The sequence below is a fragment of the Galleria mellonella genome, unplaced genomic scaffold (genome assembly GCF_026898425.1).
Source record: "Galleria mellonella isolate WM207_F2 unplaced genomic scaffold, CSIRO_AGI_GalMel_v1 utg424, whole genome shotgun sequence".
Classification (NCBI taxonomy): Eukaryota; Metazoa; Arthropoda; class Insecta; order Lepidoptera; family Pyralidae; genus Galleria; species Galleria mellonella.
The window spans coordinates 2,406,140-2,418,510 of record NW_026442097.1 but is presented as its reverse complement, the minus strand read 5'-3'; the positions used below and the strand labels follow the sequence as shown (position 1 = coordinate 2,418,510).

At 35.6% G+C, this 12,371-nt stretch overlaps 1 protein-coding gene across 1 annotated transcript; it reads right to left on the bottom strand.

Annotated features, from left to right (window-relative positions):
- Positions 1-4,329: 4,329 nt before the first annotated feature.
- LOC113516038 (protein KTI12 homolog) lies at positions 4,330-7,261 on the bottom strand. The gene is made up of 4 exons (XM_026900384.3): positions 6,923-7,261; positions 5,903-6,101; positions 5,388-5,526; positions 4,330-4,615 (listed from the first exon to the last, which is right to left on the bottom strand). The coding sequence occupies exons 1-4, from the start codon at positions 7,188-7,190 to the stop codon at positions 4,331-4,333; spliced, it is 891 nt and encodes a 296-aa protein (XP_026756185.2). The 5' UTR covers positions 7,191-7,261; the 3' UTR covers position 4,330.
- Between the last annotated feature and the right edge of the window lie 5,110 nt (positions 7,262-12,371).

Sequence of the window (12,371 nt, the reverse complement as noted above, 5' to 3'; positions counted from 1 at the left end):
CAGCTTATGGTCCGTTAAAGTCTGCAGGTATAAACATTTTTAAATTAAAGATGAGTGTAAATATAATGAATATGTGGGTGCCTATGTAAGGGTTGCCAGCGTTTAAAATTTTGTTCTAAATGATGGAGCTGTAGTTATAAAAAATTTGTTCTATGATGTAAAATATTGAATTTGCATTTTAAATTACTTTCCCTTGTAATTAAAAAACACTAAAATACAAATGCATTTTTTTAATGTAGGACGCCATGACGGAAAGAAGGGTTACATGAACAATGTTGCCAACCTTAAGCACAAATATCCATAGACTACAGGTTCTTTTTAATAAAACCTACATTAAACGGAAATTTACTTTTTCTCTACGACAAAATAGAGTTGTCTATAAACAAATGATCACAAGTAAAGATTGCGATTTGGTTGCAGTCAATCAAGAAAACCGGATGCATTGTATTTTTCACTCATCTTTCATTTAAATCAGGTTTAATTAAAAACTTTTTATATATTCAGAATTTAGCGGAGGAAATATAAGCTAACTAACTAAGGGGTAACTTTTTCACACGTCTGTGGGGTACTTTTAGAAAGAAAAATTCATTCCCCTCTTTAGTGGGTAGTGTGAGGAAAGATTTACGGTATAAAAAAAATAAAATAAAATAAAGCAAAGTAATCGTTGCGTTTATATCGATGAAACTTAAAATATTGATTTACATTTTCGTAAATTTCTGTATAACACATTAGTTTCTCATTTCATAAATACCCATATAAAGATATGACAATATTAGACAAAAGAAAAAAAAAATTAATGGGGTGTATGCAAATAAGTGTAAATGTAGGGAGATTTTTTTTTATGTACCTGTGTTATAGGAGATTTGTAGGTAGATAGTGAATGACAACATTTTGTGTTAATCGACTAGACTTTAAAAAAGGAATTTTTCTTTTTATTTTATGTGACAAAGGAGGTTTTTAATCGGTTATTAGGTTTTCTTTTTTTTTTGCTGTTGGGTCTTACGGCCCTGGATACTAGCCCTGCCTTAGAGCTTGTAGACTGCCTTTTTCTCCATTGTCCGTTTTACATTACTGAATTCGTATTCGAATGCTTTATTAGAAATGTGTAAACAGTAGTTTTTCAGCGACGTACTTGCTTTTTAGGCTTGTTCTCGTGTACAAGTGCGTAGTAAGTTTGTAGCACTTGTAGCGAATGGTTTTAGTAATGTAAACCGGGTTAATATCACGCGATATCCTGGTCAGCTCTTAACCGACTTTGAGGTTATTTTTTTAATACAAACATATTTCTTTTTGGTTCTGTTTATTTAGTCGCGGTTCAAGTTGGTTTGTGTTTTAAATTAAAATTTTTACAACCCATATTTGAACTAACTGTGTATAACATCACAATTTTTTTTTAATGTTTTGCGCATTGTGAATTTTTTCCCGCGCGATATTTTTTTTTTTTTTACATCTTTACGTATGGATAAGTATATAATTATTTTTTCACAGTGCGTATAGCGTCGGATAAATTTCACAATTATATACCAAGTGGAGTTATGCGAAAAAAAAATCTACGCTCCGTTTATATTATCTCGAGTTATAAAAATTCGCAATGCGTATTAATCATATAAGTTATTCTGTATTATAATAACATAATTATATTGTAATAATATATATATTATATATATATATATATATATATATATATATATATATATATATATATATATATATATATATATATATATATATATATATATATATATATATATATATATATAAGGTATTGTTTTCAGCCATGGTTTTTTGCAGAAATCTTTTTACAACGATATTGTGCCCGTTGGTGTATTTAAAATTATATTCTAGAGGGAGGGACGGTGGGGGCGGGGGGAAGGAGTTGTCTGGTCCATTTAAAAAGTCAAGTTATTTACTCTGAGACATGTCTTTGTGCATAGTTGAAAGCTCCCTTCGTATCCTGTGGTAGGCATAAGACAATTCTAGGTTTGGGGTCCGAATACTCCTGGCCTCCTATAAATACGCCTATGACGGTGTATTCTACTAGTTTTGTACTTGTACGTTACTTTTTTTTTTTTTTGAAAAACGTCTATCAAAATTCTAAATTATTTACTAAAAAAGTCAAGTTGAAAAAACAGATAATAAAAATATATGGAATAAGGTTTGAGGATTTTTTTACTAAAATAAAACGAAATTCCAAGTAGATACAATGACTTTAGGTAATTAATAACGAAACTATGACAAATAATCAAATATGATGAGTAAGGGAAAGGGATTGTTAGTAATGGGGACTGAGAATCCCATTGCTAGCAATATATCCAACCAGGTCGACCTCCTCGCGGTTCCCCCTGCAAACTATCATGGTTAATTCCTGATGAATTCATCATGATGGGCTAACTGGCCTGTTATTCTCATCTATCACCCTTCACTGGTGCTCCGACAGCGTATTCCGTCAGCGCAGGCGGGGTTACCATACCATTTTTACCTATCAAAAAAAAAAAATATGATGAGTACGTTTGATCACTTTTGTTTGTAGGTTTGTCTGATATCTACGTGATAAATTACATGTACATACCTATATATTTACAATAACTATATATTGCTATATATATGTTTCAATAGAGATTTTAACATTAGATGTTAAAGAAAAATATGTAAAGTACATTGTAAAAAGATTATTATTAAATGTTTATTCGCTAATTGGTTCGTTTTATTTTATTCACAATTATTTTTTAACCCATTTCAGAAAGATTCTCCATTTGGTTGCAAGTATATTTTTTTTGTTGCCGCCGTTAATCCTTAAATACCTGAAGTTTCAAATTTGATACCGCGGTTATACATCGCATTGGGCGCCTATAATCGATTTTATTTATATATTTGGCTGTTTACTGTTTGTTTTTTTTTTCAAAATAAATATATAAAAATATCGTTTTGATTTTTTTTTTACTATTTTTCCCCATCAGTAAACACAGTAAAGGGTACACTTATATATTTTTTAATTTGATTTAAAAAATCAGGCTTTGTTTGCTCAGTTTGCTCCCACTTATCAGGCTATTTCTCTGCTCAATTCTCTGATTGCTCAGCAGCCAGATATTGATATATTTAATGACAAAATAGATAAATATTTAAAATGTTGTTTAAAATTTCTACGTTTGTAAAATAAACCTATGGCTCACTACACGTTTTGGGAGACTGTAAGTGTGGTGAGTAATTTTCAAATAAATAAATAAACTGTTTTTTTTTTAATGAGTGATTATGATATGGTAACCCCGTCTGCGCTATCTGTATACACCGGCGGGGCACCAGTGATAGATGACTGATGCAGATGAAAGTAGGTCAGTTAGCCCATCCTGACGAATTAAACTAGAATTAGTCACGATGGTTTCCAGGGGGAACCACGTGGAGGTCGACCTGACAGGGTATACTGCTAGTAATAGGGCTATTTGACCCAATTACTAACAATCCCTTTCCCCCCAAATATGGCTTTTAAGGGTTAACAATTCACTGCTGAACAGCCTTCCCCGTAAGGGTTGCTAGTATTTGCCAAGCTTTGCACGAGGGTTGGTAACCGCAGTTTTAGCTTCTGGTGATGTTTTCAGGTGGACCTGGCTGCTGATTGCTGTCCATCCTTCCACCATAAGCGATCCTTAGTGGCCTCTTACGACACCCACTGGAAAGGGTGGTCTACTCTACGCTGGGACCTACATGGCAATTTTATGTTTGTTACCTTGTAACTCCGTCAGCTGTAAACCGATTTGGAATTAATTTTTTTTTATCTGAAAGGATATATAGGTTGGTTCCATAGTTGGTTAATTATAGTAAAATAAATGTGCTTGCGAATCCCTAATGTCGGTTGGAGCCATCTGTCGCCTGTTGCCGTTATGGTGAATATAATACTAAATGTCCACATTTTTTTTATGCTATTTAGAATGGTAAACAAGCTGACGGCCCAACTTATGGGAAGTGGTAACCGTAGTCTATAGACATGAGCAGTACCATCGCCCGTGATACCCCCTATGCGTTGCCATTCCTCGGGATCGGGTGTTATTCCTCTGTACCTTGTAAATTCACTGCAATATCCCACCCTTCAAACCGAGACACAGCCATGCAAACAACTGCTTCACGGTAGAAACACGAATGGGACAGGGGCGACCAAGCAAACGACTTTTGTACTAAGTCTCCCTCTGGTATACATACATAATTTCGCCGAGCTTACTGTACTTCTTCGGACTAATTGGAGTGTTAACGATGTTCCTTATCATTGGAGAGTTAGTTTAAAATAATTATATTTAAATAACTTCTATGTCCAGCTCTTGCGAAATAAAAAAACAGAAAATTAATCAATTAACGTTTTATTCAAATATTGTACGAAATATCTGCCTATTTTATTTACATCTTCGTTTGAATGGTTAGATTTCGCATACGTGAGGAACTGCCTGCGAAGGCGGAGCAGCTTCTGTGGGTTGACAGACTGCACGAAGCCGGCGTCCAGCTCGCAGCCGGGATACTCGGGGAACCTCACCTCGTCCTGGTTCAATTGTTTCGCGTCCAGTATACATTTTGATATCGACTGAGTCACTTTGTCCAGTTCGTACAGAAAGTTTGTTGCGCTGAGTGGAGGCTGGAATGGAAGAGGCACAGGTTGTAGATTTAGAAGCCCTATTAACACGTTAATCGCCTGACAAAGATTACATATAAAGATCCGTCAGTATTCTACGACTATGACGATATACGTCTGACGTACGCGATTTGGTAGAAGGTCACGTCAATCACACATGTCCGACGCAAACGATACATTTGCATTATGTTTCGAAAACTTGGCCTATCAGGAACAAAACCTGAAAATTTCTTGGCTTACTACAAACAATAAAATGAAATAAACATAGTTATATAATGGTATATTGTTTCAGTTGAAAAAAAGTAAAGTCATCTATGTGTGACATAAAAAATAGTGTTTTTCTGGGAATTTTGGCAAAAAAATAAATAAATTTCTGTGGTACATTAAGTTTCCTTGATACATTTTTATCTAAATTATCTAATAAAGTTACCATGGCCCATGTGAAATTTTTCTGATATTATCGTGGCGATTAACATGTGAAATATTTATTATAAATGTGAATTTTGGTAAATATGTTTGGATGTTAATATATTATTGATATTATATATATATATATAAAAATATCAATAATATTTTATTTAACTGTATATTTGTTTATGTATTAATAGCTGTAGCACTTCAGCTGCCCGCCAACGAAATGCTTTCTTACTGTACTGGGTTGACTGGAAGAGATCTCTGTCAGAGATAAGTCCACCCTTGCTCACAACATTTATAAATAGATTATTTTATATATAACTTACAAGTGCAATAAAGAATATATATTACTGTAACTTACATTTTGGGTACTCATGTTGGGAGGAGGTGGTTTCCTCTCGAATAGCACTTGGTATATACTATCCAAGTCTAATGTGTCTGTAGGTTGTACAGTGAATAGTGGACTGTCCCATCTGTTATTGGAATTTGGCTCTTCAAACCTGAAACATAGAGTTTATTTTGTAACACCTTAACAAAGGGTTGTGTAACAAGTTAAGATTTTGTGTTTCCTGGAGATTACATTGTGGGATTCTTCAGAAACAGTGTATAAAGGTTCCTTCATGGTCAACAATGTGCATGTGACATCTCTGGTGTTGCAGGTGTCCAAGGGCTATAGTAACTGTTAACCATCAGACAGGCTGTATGCTTGTTTGCTACCTTTGTGGTATACAAAACAAACTCCTTTATTGAAATTTATTTCTAAATACTGGTAAATAATACTTGCAAATTTAATTTGTTTAAAATAAAAATAAATAAAAGACTAGTATAAAATTGACAGTTTTTCTTGTAAAAAATACGAGCCTCTGAATGTCTCACCTTAGTCTTGACAAAGCGTCAAAAACTTCTTCAGTGTAAGGCGTCACTTTACTATCTCCATCTCTCTCCGCTGTATTAACTGTTTCGCTCACTCGCTTCTGGTTATCCTCCCAGGCTTCCTCATGATTTCGGATAGTGTATAATGTACACTGAGTGCATTTTGATGCTTTTGAAGCACAGTACAGTTCATAACGGTAACCTGCAGTGGGGATAGATTGCTAGTAATGAGATATGGTAGAGGTGAGTAATATATGGCAATATCTATATTTTAGTTATGATACCTATATACTGGTTATATAATAAATATGTTAAAAGTCTGTAATCTAAAAAATATTTATTGACTTAACACTTAATTGCATCAAAATTATAAAAAGAGATCCAAACGATATGGGCAATATTGAGAAGGATAATGACCTTTTTTCCACTATTAAAGTCTAGAGGAACCTTATATATAGATATTGGAACAGTATCCATATTACCCATGCCTAGTATGGTAGCTCTATTTAATGTTATTAATTTACTGGGTACAGAGGAATAACACCTGAATCCTCAGGAATGACAATGCATGGGGGGTATCATGGGTGAAACAGTATACTCTGTTATGTCCATGGTACTGCTCATGTCTATAGGCGATGGTTACCACTTTCCATCAGGTGGGCCGTCAGCTTGTTTGCCATTCTAAGTTGTATAAAAAAAAAGGAAATATATTACATGGGATCGACTTCCACACAGTCCTCTTGGAAACTATTGTGACTTCCTGGATGTGGATCATGAGGTGATCGTCCTCCCAAGGAGGCCATTATACTTAAAGACTTAATCTTCTCTTCCTAAGAGTATCCACTGACTTCTTGTAATTTTGGCTGCCATATACCACTCTTCAAACCGAAATCCAACCATACAAGCCAAAAATCCAATAGCAGTATAAACTTGAGTGGGATAGAGACGGGGGTTTCTAATTTTTAATCAAATGTAATATCAAATTTGTTTCTATTCATAATAGTATAAAAAATGTGATTTCACCTTTTATATAGTTACTGCCGTCCAATATAACGACATTATCTTTCCCTATCAGTTTAAGTACTTCCGATTTTAAGTAACCACGTATCCTTTTCTCTTTTTGCGAGTCTAAATAAGCATTATTTTTCTCATAACCTAACTTCGTAATAGCTTCGTCTTCCGATATTATTTCTACACGTTTCCCATGTTTGTTATCAAAAAAATCCTTTAACTCTTTAGCTCGAGTTGTTTTGCCACTGACTGGTGTTCCGCAAATAATTATTAAAGGCATTTTTTTATAAATAATTCATAATTCAATAAAAATAAACAGATGGGTTTATGTATAAGACAAAATTAAATGTGTCAATTTGACAATGACAATTTATGATGTTATTATTTTCCAATTCGTCTTAAAGGCAGGCTAAGGTAGCTAGACCATACAGCCAATTCTTCGATGTCATTATTCAGATTTTTATTCAAAATAAGGCTTAGGAGCTTGTTCATGTTTTTTTCTTTTTTAATAATTTCTTTTGTTTAATATTTTCAATTGATAATAATTTCTCAGTGACAAATGAAAGTTATATTTATATAGATTTTGAATGTATGATTGAGTGTGTATCTTAATTCTTATATGCAATATAGGAAATAAGCAAGATAAAAAATGTAACGATATAGTTGTATAGTACAGGTTATTCGATATGTTTTGCAATAGGGCCGTCTTTTATATCAATTTTCATTAATGTTAATCATATTTCTTATTTTTATAAATAGTGCAATAAAGTGTAAATAAATTTATAAGGTACTTTATATAAGGACCTCTTATGTTCATCTTGTTATTTATGTATATATAGGTAGGTAGTTACATATTTGCTAAGATGTTATAGATTTTAGGCTTTTGGTGTTAAAGACTAGTTCCGTTTACAAACGTTTACTCTGTTTACATTAACAATTTTTTTTTTCATCAAACATTTTTTTTCAATCGACTTTAAAAAGTAGAAAGTTGTCAATTTAGTTCTATTTTTTTTTATGTTTACCCCTCTATTGTAAGCGGATTTAATTTTTTTTTATTCGAAAGAATATACCTATGGATTGGTCCCATAGAAGTTTTATCAAAATCGACTCAGTAATTTAGTACTGAAAACAAAATAACTGCTTTTGCCAAAAATAGAGTCATTTTTCTTTGTGGAATGACAAACGGGCTGACAGTCCATCTTATGGAAAATGGTAACCATCGCTTATAAACATGAGCAGCGCCGATATCACAGAATATACTGTGTTGCCTATGCATAATCTTGAAATATCGGGGGGAAAGGGATTGTTAGCAATGGAGTTTGACAGCCCCATTGCTAGCAATATGCCTTATTAGGTCGACCGTCACATCCTCACCTATCATCCCTCACTGGTGCCCCGCCGGTGTATACCGATAGCGCGGATGGGGTTACCATCCCACTATCATCCATTAAGAGTATTCTTAAGTAAATCGTTTGTTCATACAGTATTGTGGAGAATGAATAAAAATTTTGAATTTTTGAATTTTAAATGCAGCTAGGCAGGATTAGTTTTTCGCGTCGGGCTTCGGTCGTCTTCAACCCGGGGACCCGACATATGCGCCTACGTCGTGAGGTTTTAGTGGGTAAAAATCCCACATACCCCCTCTGCCTTCCCTCCGGCAGTTGGGAAGGTCTTTGGAAGATTTCCTCACGTTGAAAAAAAAGGCAGGATTAGTAAGTAGCAGTGCAGGTCCCGGGATAAAACATACCACCACTTTCTTTTACGTGGGTGTCGTAAGAGACGACTAAGCTTATTGTCGAAGAAATGGACAGTTGCGTCCCTCTGGAAGCATCATTAAAAGCCAAACTGTGATCGCCAACTCACCTGCCAAGCGTGGCAACTACTGGCAAAACTCCCTTAAGGGGGAGGCTATGTTCAGCAGTGGACAGTAAACAGTTGATACAATTCAATACAAATCCTGGGGGAAAGGGATTGTTAGTAATGGGGACTAATGTCCTCGTTGCTAGCTAGCCCTGTCAGGTCGACCTCCACGCAGTTCCCCCTGGAACCGTCGTGATTAATACTTGTTGCATTCGTTACGATGGGCTAACTGACCTGCTTACATGCTCATCTATCATCTCTCACTGGTACCCCGCCAGTGTGTACTGATAGCGCAGGCGGGGTTACTATTCCATTATCATCCAATAAAAAAAAAATACAAATCCTATAAGACTTACGATATGTAATCCGCAACAACTTATTTTCCATTGCATAAGATCGTATTTATACAGTAGCTGGGGGGGGGGGGGTGAACAATCGAGCTTTTGGGAGGCTACCGCTCGTCCTTCTGGGGTCTTCACTAGTGCTCTTGAGGTTCCCACTCGCATTTTCACATGTGTAAATAATTTTGTTTAATTTCGTCGCCAAACAGTAGCGCTAGCATGGCTGTACACAAAACCATAACCCCATAGCCGTAGAGAGACTCGTATAAAAAAAAATCAGTATCTAATTGTTTATTTCGAAATTCGGATTTCTTGAAGTAATGTGTACCGGACTCATTAGTTCAATAATCTTATCAGTTAATCTATGTTACTGGCAATCTAACGCAGATAGCATTCCATTATTAAAAAAAAAAAGAAACTAATAGCCGGCCAAGGTTTGTTGGCCATTTCTTAGCACGATTGACCAGAGGCCGAGGTCGGTTACCGTATGGACGTGTGTTCGATTTTTAAAATCTTGCATTTTTTTTATATCTAATGGCAATAGTAAACCAGCAATTTCAACCTAATGGCATGGCGGTTGATTTATAATTCTACAATATAAACAACCAGTTTCGCGCGTATTTTAATTCTTAAAAATGTTTAGTTTTTTATGCATTTGGTAATGGCAAATTATGGCATCTAACACCCGAGTCCTCAGGAATGGCAACGCATGGGGGGTATCATGGGCGAAACAGTATACTCTGTCATGTCCATGGTACTGCTCATGTCTATAGGCGACGGTTACCACTTTCCTTCAGGTGGGCCGTCAGCTTGTTTGCCATTCTAAGTTGTTTAAAAAAATAAAATCTTAGGAAAAGTAGTAATCGTCGTCTGTAGATACATATCACCATGAACCAAGAAACAAAACAGTATCATACGAAAAATTGAGAGTTAAAATGGGCGTCACAGTATATACTGAGACGCAAGTATTATTAATGTTTGTTTTGGCAGTGGTTATCACTTTCCATCAAGCGGACCGTCAGTTTGTTTGTCACTCTATGTATATATGTATATATTAATAAAATAACGGCCTCTAAATGTCTAGTTGAGGTTATTTGCTTATTGATCGGTTTGCAAATATTTTAGCTTTTAGGATTCGGCAGACTAATAAATAATCTGGTAAAAAACTAAGCAAGTATTTATGTATTTATTTGTATATTTTTATTTATATCCATTATACTGCGTTTAAATTTATCTTTATGCGTTTTTCTCTCTCTTTTTTTTTTTTATAAAATGTAAAATATATGCATGCCTACATCTTTTAAGGCAATTAAGCAGGTGCCAAAATAATACCACGTGGCTTGTAATAATTTTAAACTATTTAATGCAAATATATATATATATATATGACGAAGGAAAATGAAGAGAGAACACAGGAAAATAGTCCTAAAGGGAGAGGTAGTAGGGTTTAATACAGGTTTTGAAACTAGCGAGAGTTTGAGCGCACCGAATAGAGACAGTGAGTTTCAAAGGCGAACTGCCTGAACAGTAAAGGATTTAGAATAAAAGGGAGAAGAATGAGCGGGAAATTTGAATCGGAGGTTATTGACACTGCGTAAAGTAGTCGTATGATCATTGTTTTAATGGGTGATAATGGAATGGCCCGCGCTACCGGCATAGCATGGCATTTTTGGCATTCAATGTTATGATGGAAATTTCTACCATCATGCAAAGAAGGTTTTTTTTTTATAGGTGATAATGAAATAGTAACCCCACCCGCGCTATTGGTTTACGCTGATACGCACCAGTGAAGGATGATAGGTGAGGATGAAGCAGGTCAGTTAGCCCATCGTGACGAATTCAACAACAATTGTTCACGATGATTTCCAGGGGGAACCACGTGGATGTCGACCTGATAGGGCTAATATTGCTAGCAATGGAGCTGTCAAACTCCATTGCTAACAATCCCTTTCCCCCCTCATGTGATCATTAGCTTCTATCTACATATATAACTATGCAAAGCGTGACAAGTCGCTAGTTTCATACAACGACATTGATAATCAAGCATACGTCCCGTCTGATGATAAACGGCTACCTGCAGCTACGGAACCGTACAATTTAATGCAACAAAACCCGTCCCCTCGCCATGATCGAGTACATATCTAATTGATTGCTACGTTTAGGAGACAGCGTGTATTGCTTCATAGATAAAACATGGTAATTATCTTGTTTAATATATGCGAGGCGGTAAGGATGGATTTGCAATTAATAATATTATATGTCTGTTTGTTTGTTGCCTTTTAGCGCCTTAACGGTTTAACCAAATTAATTAATTTACAAGGCACAGAGGAATAACACCTGAGTCCTCAGGGATGGCAACGCATGGGGGGTATCATGGGCGAAACAGTATACTCTGGGGGGGGAAAGGGATTGTTAGTAATGGAGACTGAGAATCCCATTGCTAGCAATATACCCAACCAGGTCGACCTCCTCGCGGTTCCCCCTAGAAACTATCATGGTTAATTCATGATGAATTCATCATGATGGGCTAACTGGCCTGTTTTCATTCTCATCTATCACCCTTCACTGGTGCTCCGCCAGCGTATTCCGTTAGCGCAGGCGGGGTTACCATACCATTTTCACCCATCAAAAAAAAAAAAACAGTATACTCTGATATGTACATGGTACTTCTCATGTCTATAGGCGACGGTTGCCACTTTCAGGTGGGTCGTCAGCTTGTTTGCCATTCTAAATTGCATAAAAAAAGGTTGTATATTATTTTTGAAAATTCTATGTATCCATACGAAGCTATATTTGAGAAACAATATACATAATAATATGTTTCTAATATTACAGAGATAGGCGTTGGTATATAGTTAGACACTAACAATGGCGGATGTAGAATTTTTTAAACGGTTGCCTATGGACTAGTAGCCGGGTACTTTGTTTTAATGGATGAGAATAAGATGGTAACGTCGCCTGCGCTATCGGTATACGCTGGCGGGGTACCATACGAAAAAGAACAAGGCAGTTTACGACCGTAAAATAAATTGCCTGGAACTTGATTGGTTTTTTAAAAGTTCATAATACGACTATAGGTCAGGGGACCTATCGAGATCTCTATCCCTATAGGGATAAGGATCACCCCCATAGACAGAAGTCTATTTTAAGCAGTGGACTGTTAACGGCTGATATTGTATGGTATGGTATGACATGGTATAGTTTTTTTTATACACAACTTTGAATGGCAAACAAGCTGACGGTCCACCTGATGGAAAGTG

Excerpts from the sequence above, each read along its gene's own strand:
- LOC113516038 (XM_026900384.3), bottom strand. The coding sequence starts at position 7,190 with ATGCCTTTAATAATTATTTGCGGAACACCAGTCAGTGGCAAAACAACT. Across the intron at positions 5,527-5,902 it reads GACGCTTTGTCAAGACTAAG|GTTTGAAGAGCCAAATTCCA; the intron begins GTGAGACATTCA and ends TCTATGTTTCAG. Across the intron at positions 4,616-5,387 it reads CCAACATGAGTACCCAAAAT|CCTCCACTCAGCGCAACAAA; the intron begins GTAAGTTACAGT and ends CTTCCATTCCAG.